Genomic DNA, 11,677 nt, shown 5'->3' with positions numbered 1-11,677 from the left:
GAACTAGCTCTTGTAGACCAAACTCACAGAGAGCCGCCTGCCTCTGCCTCCCGAGTGCTGGGATTAAAGGTGTGCGCCACCAACGCCCAGCTGGTTGTACATGCTTTTAATCCTAGTGCTTTGAAGGCAGAGGCAGGTGGATCTCTGAGTTTGAGGTCAGCTTGGTCTATAGAGCAAGTTCCAGGACAGCTAGGGCTCCACACAGAAGCCCTGTCTTTAAAAAACCTAATAACAACAACAATAATAAACAATAAATTATTTGGTTTATTTGGTTTGGTTCCCAGCACCCATATGACAGTTCATAGTAGTCTGTAACTCCAGTTCGAGGGAGATCCAAAGCCATCTTCTGACCTTGAGTGGCACCAGGCACACATGTGGTACACATAATATATCTTGGCAAAAGGATCATACAAATAATATTTTAAAAATTAATCTAAAAAGCAAATCCCAAGACCAGATTAAAACAATGAGACTGGCTGTAGCTCAGCGGCAGAGGTTTGCCCAGCATGTTAAGTTTTGGTTCCATCCTCAAACCACCAAATACAGAGAAAATTCTAAGAACCTCCCTAGCAGCCTGGCAGTGGTGGTACACGCCTTTAATCCCAGCTCTTAGGAGGCAGAGGCAGGCAGATCTCTGTGATTTTTGAGCCCGGCCTGGTCGAAAGAGTGAGTTCCAGGACAGACAAGGCTACACAAAGAAACCCTGTCTTGACAAAAAACAACCAAACAAGTTTTGTTTATTACTTACTGTCAAGGTAGGTCCTGTGATCCCAGCTACTAGATACAAGAATTATGTTTGAAAAAAAAAGAAATAAAGGGGAGTTTAGAGGATATTAGCAGCTGGAGTAGGCTTTATTTTATCTGGTTATTTTCTCTCAGTATTTGACTGCACCATGATCAGGTTGTAGCACCCAGCAACACAGTGACCAGAGTTCCAGACAATGCAGATAACATGCTTCAAGACCGGGTTTTTGTAGCTAAGGATGGGGAAGGGAGAAGAACAAAGGGCAGAATGGAGAAGTTTACCTTTTCAGAACGCAGGGTCTGTTGTCTCTTTTGTATCATCTGTAATCCCCAAATAGCTGGCTTTCTGGAGCTATAAACTAAGGTTATGGCCAATGCTTTTTTTTTTTTTTTTTTTGGAGTAGTGATCTTTTACTAGGGAACCTGAGGCAGGAGACCAACTGAGTCCAGTGTATACAACGTAGGAGTAAAAGAGTTTTGTGTTTTTGTTTTTTTTTTTTTTAACTTTTTTTGTGTTGTTTTGTTTTTCGAGACAGGGTTTCTCTGTGTTGCTTTGGAGGCTGTCCTGGAACTCGCTCTGTAGCCCAGACTGGCCTCGAACTCACAGAGATCCACCTGCCTCGGCCTCCCCAGTGCTGGGATTAAAGGCGTGCACCACCAACACCCGGCTTTTTAATTTCTTTTTAAGGGTTAAAAAAAAGAGCTGGGCGTTGGTGGCGCATGCCTTTAATCCCAGCACTCAGTAGGAAGACGCAGGCGGATCTTTGTGAGATCGAGGCCAGCCTGGTCTCCAGAGCGAGTGCCAGGATAGGCTCCAAAGCTACACAGAAAAACCCTGTCTCGAAAAACCAAATAATAATAATAATAATAATAATAATAAATAAAAAATGAGCTAAGTAGTGGTGGCACATGCCTTGCCTGTCTCAAATCCCCCCAAAAAAGAAAAAAGGAAAAGAAAAGAAAAAAATCAAAACCAAAAAACAAACAAATTGGGTCAAGTGGTGACGGCAACACACCTTTAATCCCAACAATCATGAGGCAGAGGCAGGTGGATCTATGCCAGCCTGATCTACAGAACCAGCTCAATGGCAGTTAGGGCTACACAGAGAAACCCTGTCTGGAAAAAAAGCAACCAACCGACCCACCAGACAAGAGTCAAAAATTCTATGACAGCAGGAAACTACACTTTAAAAGGGTGGGGCACAAGCATGGGCAATTAACAGGCGGTTGCCAGTACTAAATATGGCAGCATCCTTTTAGCCCTACACTCACCTCACGTGACGGGCCAGGGCGGGGCCGCAGCTTAGCTCAGCCCCATAGGACACGCCCACTCCTGATTACCCAATGAACCTGAGGCTGCAGGCACGCCCTCTTTCACCCCTTTCACCAATAGCCGGCCGACAGCGTCCTTATAAACCAATCATCACTTTTTCCTCAGTTGAGTGATAAGTCAACGGCCCAGTGAGCAAGACCCGAGTCGGGCCGCAGACAGGAAGCGTTGCCGCTCGCGTCCAGGGGCGCGACGTACAACCAGACGGACGGCTCTCCTCGCAGCTCGCGGAGGCGAACCGGGCGACAGGTAAGTGGTGGGTCCCGAGCTCGGGGCCGCAAGTCGGGGCTGTGGGTTTGCTGAAGACGCCGCGGTGCAGCGGGAGGAGTGGGCGCGAGGCGGCAGGGCGGTTAGGAACCCACCTCGAGCTGGCGGCCGTTGGGCTCCCGCGCGCATGCGCCAGGGGCGGGCCAGCCGTTAGTGTGTCGGCTTCCGGGAACGGTGTTATGGCGGCCCTCGGAGGCCGGCCTGTGTATCGTGGCGGGATTGATGCAGAGGGCGGCCTCAGGCTGGGGTTCGGGTCGCAGCCGGACGACCCGGGCCCTCGTGGGCAGAGTCTGCAGTCACCTGCCTCCTGTCTTCCTTTGCCGCTTTCCCAGGAGGTTTCTCCTCCAGACTCGGGAGGCCGGTGTGGCGGCTCACAGGAGCCGGGTCTTTCACCCGGTGTCGCCTTCCCGGTGTGAGGCGGCTCAGCCCGGTTGCATCTCATCTTCTCTGGCCCTGATTGAAACTTTAGGTCTGGGATAGCCACTTCCTGGGTTCACTTGTTTCATTTTCTGTACCTGATGGAACCCAGGCCTGACGAATTTGTGGGTATCCGCTCCGAGTAGCACCCCAACTCGTTCCTGAAACATTTGGTGTATCCCATCTTTTTTTGTTGCTGTTGTTTTTTGTTTGTTTTTTGTGTTTTCTAGACAGGGTTTCTCTGTGTAGCTTTGGAGGCTGTCCTGGAACTCGCTCTGGAGACCAGACTGGCCTCGAACTCAGAGATTCGCCTGCCTCTGCCTCCCGAGTGCTGGGATTAAAGGCATGCACCACCAACGCTCAGCCCCATCTCGTGTTTTGAGACAGGATCTTTGTACACTGGAATTCACTATGAACTCAGTGAAATCCACTTGTGTCTGCCTCCGGAGCGCTGGGATTAAAGGCGTGCACCACTACGCTCGGCTTCACCTTTATCCCTTAACTAGGACAAGAAACGTTTTTAGATCTATACTGCCTCAAAACAGTACATATGTATGAGGGGGCCATAAGGTTCTCATGAAGTTGAGGCTGTCCTTGAATTTTTTATTCACGTGGGTGTGTGAATGACTGTGTGCAGGTGCTCTTGGAGGCCGGAAGAGGGACTCGAACCTCTACTTGGAGTTAGAAGGTGGTTGTGAACTGAAAAATCGCCCGAAAGCATCAAGCGTTTTAACCGGTCTGCCACACCTCTCTTGTCCTGAATGCCCAAGGTTTTTTTTTTTTTTTTTTTTTTATTGCTGAAATAAGATCTCTATGTAGCCTTGGCTGGCCTGGAGGTCACTGGAAAAATTGCCCAGGCAATTTTAAAGTTCATTTTAGTATAGACTGGGCATTTGGGGGGGGGGGCGGGGTTGAGATAGGAGGATCGGGAATTCAAGGCTGGCCTAGGTCCTGCATAAATCCCTTTCTCAAATAAAAATAGATACACCATCTTGGCCATTCACATGTTTGAGCCAGAGATGTCTGGTTCTACTCTACCCGGGGATGGCTCTGACCTATTTGGTGTCCTCCTTATTGCCCCTGGATAATTCTCTTTCCATGCCTGTTTTTCCCAGCTGTTGGCCTTATGCTCCACTCCATCTTGAGCAAATTCTTTTTTTGGAGGGGGTGCTGTTTGCGACAGGGTTTCTCTGTGGCTTTGGAGGCTGTCCTCCAACTAGCTCTTGTAGACCAGGCTGTTCTGGAACTCAGAGATCTGTCTCTGCCTCCAGAGTGCTGGGATTAAAGGTGTGTGCCATCCATGTTCTCCCCCCCCTCACACACACACTTTTTGTGTATGTGGTGTATTTGTCTATATCAGAGGGACAATTTGTCACTTCTATGTGGATTCTGGGGAATCCTGCCCTTTCCTACTGAGTAGTAACCTTTCTTGACTGGCAAATGAACCTGTCCCTTTGCTGCTGCAGTGGACTGGTGTAAGTTTGCCGCCTTAAGGCCCTAGTTGTAGTTCCAGTCATTTACCACCACTGCTGCTGACTGCCAGGTCCTCTTCTACATATGAGATCAGGTTGGCGAGATGAGTGTTTTTGTTTGCTTATTTTTCAAGACAGAATTTCTCTGTGTAGCCTTGGCATGGAATTCAATTTGTGGACCAGGCTGACCTTGAACTCAGATTTGCCCGCCTCTGCCTTCCGAGTGCTGGGCTCAAAGGTGTGTGCCACCACACCCAGCTAAGAAGGATTCTTTTAAATTGATGCTAACAGAAGTACACTTTTGGAGAATAAGCACCCAACTAAATGGTGCTGGAGAGGGGAGATCATGACCCATGCATGTGGTAAGGTGTGTGTGGGGGGTGGGGGGTTGTTGAGATAGGGAGATAACGTCTCACTATGTAGGCCTTGGCTGTGTAGACCAGGCTGACCCGAAACTCTTCAGGTCTGCTTGCATCTGTCCTGAATGCTGTTATTAAGGATGTTTGCCACCACCTGACATTTTGGAAATATTTTATTTGGCTGTGGTGATGGCAAATGGTGTATTATTATATTCACTCTGAGACCCTCCTCCCCCCAAGTGCTATAGAGCAAGTTCCAGGACAATCAGCTACACAGAGAAAATCCAACTCAAAAATTTACGTGTGACTCTTGCCTGCATGTGTGTGCCGTACACCACTTGAGTTGCCTGGTGCCCAAAGAGGCCAAAAGGCTTAGATCCCAGGAACTATTATAGTTGTGGATAGGTACTAGGAACCAAACTTGTGTTCTTTACAAAAGCAACAACTCCTGAGCCATTTCTGCAGGCCCAACCTCAGCCTGTTTTAAACAGCACAGTGATGAGAGCCAGATTTGATTTAGATGGAGTGCGTGCCTTCTGTGGGAGCTGTGTACTGGATAGGGATCAGTGGACACTGAGAGGCTGTAATCCAGACAGATGTTACCCAAACGGCCCCATGCGATATGCTTACAGGCAGGAAGATTGTGTGGCCATAAAAAGGAAAAAAATGTCTCATTAAAGACCAAGGGGAAGGCAGAGACAGGAGGATCTCTGAGTTCGAGACCAGCCTGGTCTACAAGAGCTAGTTCCACGACAACAGCCTCCAAAGCCACAGAGAAACCCTGTGTCCACCCCCCCCCCAAAAAAAAGACAAAGGGGACAAAAAAAGGAATGAAGTGCTGATTCGTGTTGTACTGTGGATGAGCGTTGAGAACGGTGCAGAGTGAAAGAATGGAAAAGTAAGGCCTCATGATGCTATTATAGAAAATGCTCAGAAAAGGCTAGTCTGCAGAGAGAGAAGCAGATTGATGGTTCTGGGAGTTCAGTGATGGCTAAAGGGTACAAAGGTAGTTTCACTTTGTGGTCTGGTGGATGAAATCCAGGGTCTCACATGCTGGGCATCTATCTCTGAGCCACACCCCCAGGCACAGAGACTCCTTTTTTTCTTTTTTTAAAGTATTTTTTGTGAATGCTTTGCCTGATATGCTTTATGCCTGTGGAGGCCAGAAGAGGACATTGGGTCTCCTGGAACTGGAGTTATGGGTGGTTGTGAACCACCATGTGGGCACCAGGAATCCAATCCTGATCCTCTGAAAGAACATGTGCTCTTAACCGTGGAGCCATCTCCAGCTCATCCAGAAGGTTGAATGTGCTGATGCCACCATGTTGGTTGGCTCCTGAATTGTTTACTTTGGTGAATCTTATAGCAGATAACTATTTCAATAAAGCTGTTCCAATTTTAAAGAAACAAAGAAAGGCAGCTTCAACTTGGGGCCAGCACGGTAGCCTATTGGAGAAGTGGCTAGGTAGATTTGCCTGGATTTGGTGAGTTGAATTCACTGGATGGGATTTGCTGCTCAGTCAAGACTATCTCAGAATGGAATGAATGAGATGGGGGATGTGGGCCTTGAGGAGAAACACAAGCTTTGTTGTAGGCCTCTTGGAGTTCAGCTCCTAAGGATAGGAGAAGGCAATTAGTAACTGGTCTGGAGTGAAAGTCATATAATTGGAGATAAAGTAGGGGAACCTTAGCAGAGAAATGGCCGAATTTGAGGCTGGAGAGATTGCTCAGTGATTAAGGGCACTAACTGCTCTTCCAGAGGCCCTGAGTTCAATTCCCAGCAACCACATGGCAGCTCACAACTGTTTGTGACTACAGTTCTAGGGAACCCAACACCCATAGCAAAACACCAGTGCATATAAAGTAAAAATAAAGAAATGGCTGAATTTGGATAAAGTCACAGAGGGAATACATAAGAGAGCCAGAAGTAGGTCCTAGTGTGTCAGCATCTGACTTCAGGAACTATTTCAGCAGACCAGGGAGGTCAAAAGACAAACCTGGATGGTGTATGCCTTGTACTTGGTGTTTGAGGGATTAATGAAGTGACAGGGAGCTTGTCTCCCGTGGATTCCATTTAGCATCTCAGCTGGCTGGCTTTCTTGCTTGCCTAGCCCAGTGGGAACCCTCTTCATAAAAGCACTTAATGATTCCCCAGTGTAGACCACAAACAGCAGGGGAGGCTGGGCAGGGCAGGGCAGATGCTGCTTGCTTTCTTGCCCACTATTGCTTTCTCAGCACCAAGGCAGTCACAACTGCAGGTCCTAGGTCTTGCTTCATGCATGTACCGGGAGGTCCTTGGGATGGGTGGTCTGAGGAGACTTACTAGTACCGAAACTTAAATGTCAGGGAGGAGGCAAATTAACCAGGCAAGGTGTTGTCTGCTTGTAATTCAAATACTGGTGAGGTTAAGGGAGAATGATCTCAGCAAAGACCAGCCTATATATTAAAGTGTCATCCCCATCCCTACCCCAACCCCCAGACAGGGTTTCTCTGTAGCTTTGGAGCCTGTCCTGGAACTCACTCTGTAGACCAGCCCTCAGAGAGATCCACCTGCCTCTTCCTCCCAAGTGCTGGGATTAAAGGTGTGCACCACCAATGCCTGGCTTCTATTAAAGGTCTTTTTAAAAACAAAAAAAACTCAATAAGATTGGGGATTTTCCTCAGTTGGTGGAATGCTTATAAAGCATTCCACATGCCCCAGTACTGTATTTTTAAAAAAAGCTGAGGTGGAGCACACCTGTAATCCCAACACTTGGGAAGCAGATCTCTGTGACTGGTTTACATAGCAAGTCTCAGACACCCAGCGTGATATAGTGAGATCCTGTTTAAAAAAAAGTTGTGATTAATCTGTGGTGTTGGGGACAGAACCTGCTAGGTAAGTGTTCTGTCACTGAGCCCCATCAGAAGACCTTAGGATGCTTGAGGGTGGTGGCCTTGCTTGGGGAGTGAGTGTGTAGCAGATGAGAGTTGCTGGGAAGAGGGTGGTAAGGGGCTGTAGGCTGAAGGGAGAAGAATTGAGCTTTCCTTGCCTACAGGGTTTGCCCTGCCAAACCCTTTCCTGCCTGCATCTCAGATGCATCTCTACCTTCTCTGTCTTCCATTCTCAGTGCCATGGCAGAACAAGATGTGGAAAATGAGCTTTTGGATTATGATGAAGACGAAGAGCCCCAAGCACCCCAGGAGAGCACTCCAGCTCCCCCGAAGAAAGATGTCAAAGGGTCTTACGTCTCCATTCACAGTTCTGGTTTCCGGGACTTTCTGCTGAAGCCAGAGCTCCTGAGAGCCATAGTTGACTGTGGCTTTGAGCATCCTTCAGAGGGTATGCTACCTGGTGTTGCCACCCCCCCCTCTCCAGCCATGACCTTCCCTGGCAGAGGAGTATACAGGGAGGCAGCATCCTGTCTCTTACTCATATACTTTTTTCTTCCTCAGTCCAGCATGAGTGTATTCCCCAGGCCATTCTGGGTATGGATGTCCTGTGCCAGGCCAAGTCTGGGATGGGCAAGACAGCTGTGTTTGTGCTGGCCACCCTGCAGCAGATCGAGCCCATCAATGGCCAGGTAGGTGTGGGCTTCTTTCTGGGATGGGTTCCATGTGGCAGAGCAGCCTTGGGTATCATGAAACTGCTTTGCTTTTGATTATAAGCTGGGAATTGAAACTATACTGACTGCAGTCACCACAGTTACTGCTGATTTGTTATGCAGGTGTGTAATACCACCATTAGAGATCAGTTTTAGGGTCTTAAGAGTTATGTTTGAGCTGGGCGTTGGTGGCCCACGCCTTTAATCCCAGCACTCCGGAGGCAGAGACAGGTGGATCTCTGTGAGTTCGAGACCAGCCTGGTCTACAAGAGCTAGTTCCAGGACAGCCTCCAAAGCCACAGAGAAATCCTGTCTCAAAAAACAACAAAAAAAGTTATGTTTGAATCCAGCATAGGAAGCTGAGGCAGGATTGAGAGTTCCAGGCCAAGGGAAGACCCCATTTAACAAATGTCATGTGTGGTGGGCTGCAATGTGGCTCTGTGGTAGAGCTATCCAGTAGCATGTGTAAGGTTTTGGTTTGTATCCTTAGGTGGGTAGGTGCTGGTCCTGTCAGGGCATGGCACAAGTGTGGTAAGGGCTGTGTTGTGGGTGGGCGAGAAGACATAGCAACATGGGGTAACTAACCCTTTTCTTTAGAGTCTGTGATACCATTCTCTGTTCCTGGCCTCTTGAGGGAGACAGGCTTTAGTAGCCATGAGAGAGTTTGAGGGGGAGATAGGCTTAAGGAGAAGGTGGAGATGTTTGGATCTTCAAGTGACTTGTATAGATGGAATTATCATAATAGATACACTGTGGGTAAGTGTGGATTCTGGGAAAGAATATGTTTCTTGCCTACCTCCAGGTATCTGTACTGGTCATGTGCCATACAAGGGAGCTGGCCTTCCAGATAAGCAAGGAATATGAGCGCTTCTCTAAGTACATGCCCAGTGTCAAGGTAAGCCTCTTCAGGTGCTGTGTTGGGCCTCAGCTCCAGCCCAAGCATCATTTATCAAGCTTGAGGTCAGTGGTAATTTGTGTTTCTTAAAAGCCTGATAATTTATGCCTAGCATCCACAGGCTTGTGCTGATCCAGGTGCCTCTTCTTATCAGTGCTAGCCTGTCAGGCTTGCTCCTGCTCTTTAGGCTCTCCTGGGTTCTTAATGAGGCTGGTGTGCTAGGATGGACAGTAAACAGCTTCCTTTCTGTCCCCATAGGTATCAGTGTTCTTTGGGGGCCTCTCCATTAAGAAGGATGAAGATGTGTTGAAGAAGAACTGTCCCCATGTTGTGGTGGGGACACCAGGCCGGATCCTGGCACTTGTACGGAGCAGGAGTCTGAACCTGAGGAATGTGAAACACTTTGTACTAGATGAATGTGACAAGATGCTGGAACAGCTGGGTGAGCATCCCACTGGCCTGCCTAGCAGGTTCCCCACTCAAGAATCACAGCAACTTTCTAGGGGGCCTGATGGATGGGGTAGGCAGTGGGTCACATGGGCGGCAAGACCTCAGGGCTCCTGGGAGAAACCTAAAGAAAAGTTCCAGTGTTGACAGAGTATGTGCTGCTTCTGACGCCAAGTTGAGTGGGACCATAGGCCCCGTGAGCTGCCATCCCTTTAGGACATGTAGGCACCCCCAGGGAATCTGGAGGAGTAGGGTGGCCTCTGCCACCCATCAGGGACTGGGAGAGATGGGCATGTGTCCTGGGGAGCAGCTGCAGCTCTCACGCCAGCGGCTGTCTCTGCCTCAGGCTCCCTTTCCCGAAGCATGGCTCAAGGCGCACTGGCAGGGCCGCTCCATGCTGGCAGCGAGTAAGTGGACCGCGGCTCCTCCCATGCCTGCGCTCCCGCACGCCCGCCCGCCCATCCGAGCCCAGCCCCTCAGGCAGCGGGGACACCCCTGGGCCCACTCCACCATGGCCATGGTGCCAGTATTTTCTGGCCCAGGTTGGGGAGGGCTGGTTCCTCTCTGGTATGGGTCTCATCAATCAGACAAGACACTGAGGCTTGCTGTATGTTGGCATCCCATCCAGACATGCGCCGGGACGTGCAAGAGATCTTTCGCCTGACACCCCATGAGAAGCAGTGCATGATGTTCAGTGCTACCTTGAGCAAGGAGATCCGGCCGGTCTGCAGGAAGTTCATGCAGGATGTGAGTAGGGTGACACCCCAGATGGCCGCCTGCCCACCACGGCCCCAACACCTCAGCACAGCAGCTTTGGCCCTCCCTAAGGGCCTGGGCCACTCCACGACACCCATACTGCTCTCGTGGCCTGGAGGATACTGGGAGGCCGGCGCAGCCTCCTTACTTCCCCTGGTTTGTCAAACTGGGAGCTGAGTGTGGTTACACCTACACCAGAGCAGAGCTTACATCTGGCTTTTGGGAGAGAATTGTTTACTGAGGTTGGGTGCAACAGGCCCTCTGGGAATCATCACTACAGAGGAGCTGCTCCCTAGAAGGTTCCAGGCACATGAGACACCCAGAAGTGAGTCCTGCTCGCCCCTTCCTGCTTCCCTTCCCACACAGCCCATGGAAGTGTTTGTGGATGACGAGACCAAGCTCACACTGCACGGGCTACAGCAGTACTACGTCAAGCTCAAGGACAGTGAGAAGAACCGGAAGCTCTTTGACCTCCTTGACGTCCTAGAGTTTAACCAGGTGATGCTCCCACTTGCCCACATCAAGATGAGTGCCTGTGGGTGATTCTTCATGGACCTAACTGGCATTCTCCTTCAGGTGGTGATCTTCGTCAAGTCTGTGCAACGTTGCATGGCCCTGGCCCAGCTCCTAGTGGAACAGAACTTCCCAGCCATTGCTATTCATCGAGGCATGCCCCAGGAGGAGCGGTGAGTGCATGATGTCCACCATGGCCAAGGATGCCCCTGGGACCAGTGTTTGATGCCTCTGTCTCCCACCCTAGCCTGTCTCGCTACCAGCAGTTCAAGGACTTCCAGCGGCGCATCCTGGTGGCTACCAATTTGTTTGGCAGAGGTATGGACATTGAGCGAGTCAACATCGTCTTCAACTATGACATGCCAGAGGACTCCGATACTTACCTTCACCGAGTGAGTGCCCCCTCCCTGGATGGGTGGACCAGGGCCCCGCCCTTCCTCAGATCCTGAGGGGTGCCCATCTCCTGACCCTATCTCTCTGCAGGTGGCTCGTGCTGGTCGCTTTGGTACCAAAGGCCTGGCAGTCACTTTTGTATCTGATGAAAATGATGCCAAAATCCTCAATGATGTTCAGGATCGGTTTGAAGTTAATGTGGCAGAGCTTCCAGAAGAAATAGATATCTCCACATACAGTAAGTAGCTAGGGCCATTCTTCTGGGCACAAAAGAGCTGGGCTTCCAGAGCAACAGCCCTCCTCCCTCACTGCCTCACTCTTTCTTGTCTTTACAGTTGAACAGAGCCGATAACCATATGTGTAGCCAATGCACCATGGCCACCCTCTTTCCCACCTGCTGCTTCAGATCCTCTTCCTAGGTGACAAATGGGTGTATCTTTTTATATTGTTCCAAAGCTGTAGCTGTGTAAGAATAAACTTTTACTGTGGATGCCTGGCTCCAG

General features: G+C 49.7%; 1 protein-coding gene across 2 annotated transcripts; it reads left to right on the top strand.

Annotated features, from left to right (window-relative positions):
- Positions 1-2,166: 2,166 nt before the first annotated feature.
- Positions 2,167-11,664, top strand: Ddx39a (DExD-box helicase 39A). 2 transcript variants are annotated; one of them, XM_027406168.2, is made up of 11 exons: positions 2,167-2,323; positions 7,697-7,908; positions 8,022-8,149; positions 8,973-9,065; positions 9,324-9,507; positions 10,141-10,259; positions 10,635-10,766; positions 10,845-10,954; positions 11,029-11,173; positions 11,265-11,412; positions 11,510-11,664. In XM_027406168.2, the coding sequence occupies exons 2-11, from the start codon at positions 7,701-7,703 to the stop codon at positions 11,524-11,526; spliced, it is 1,284 nt and encodes a 427-aa protein (XP_027261969.1). In that variant the 5' UTR covers positions 2,167-2,323; positions 7,697-7,700; the 3' UTR covers positions 11,527-11,664. The 2 variants fall into 2 exon arrangements, with proteins under 2 accessions (XP_027261969.1, XP_027261970.1); XM_027406169.2 differs by lacking the exons at positions 2,167-2,323; positions 7,697-7,908; positions 8,022-8,149; positions 8,973-9,065 and adding an exon at positions 9,859-9,919 and having other exon boundaries at positions 9,344-9,507.
- The last annotated feature ends 13 nt before the right edge of the window (positions 11,665-11,677 follow it).

The sequence above is a fragment of the Cricetulus griseus genome, chromosome 3 (genome assembly GCF_003668045.3).
Source record: "Cricetulus griseus strain 17A/GY chromosome 3, alternate assembly CriGri-PICRH-1.0, whole genome shotgun sequence".
Lineage (NCBI taxonomy): Eukaryota > Metazoa > Chordata > Mammalia > Rodentia > Cricetidae > Cricetulus > Cricetulus griseus.
The sequence above is the reverse complement of the archived record's forward strand: the minus strand, read 5'-3'. Positions and strand labels throughout refer to the sequence as shown.

Bases quoted from the DNA above. Each gene is read 5' to 3' on its own strand.
- Ddx39a (XM_027406168.2), top strand. From the start codon at position 7,701: ATGGCAGAACAAGATGTGGAAAATGAGCTTTTGGATTATGATGAAGAC. The intron at 8,150-8,972 runs GTAGGTGTGGGC...GCCTACCTCCAG, and splicing joins TCGAGCCCATCAATGGCCAG to GTATCTGTACTGGTCATGTG. The intron at 10,955-11,028 runs GTGAGTGCATGA...CTCCCACCCTAG, and splicing joins GGCATGCCCCAGGAGGAGCG to CCTGTCTCGCTACCAGCAGT.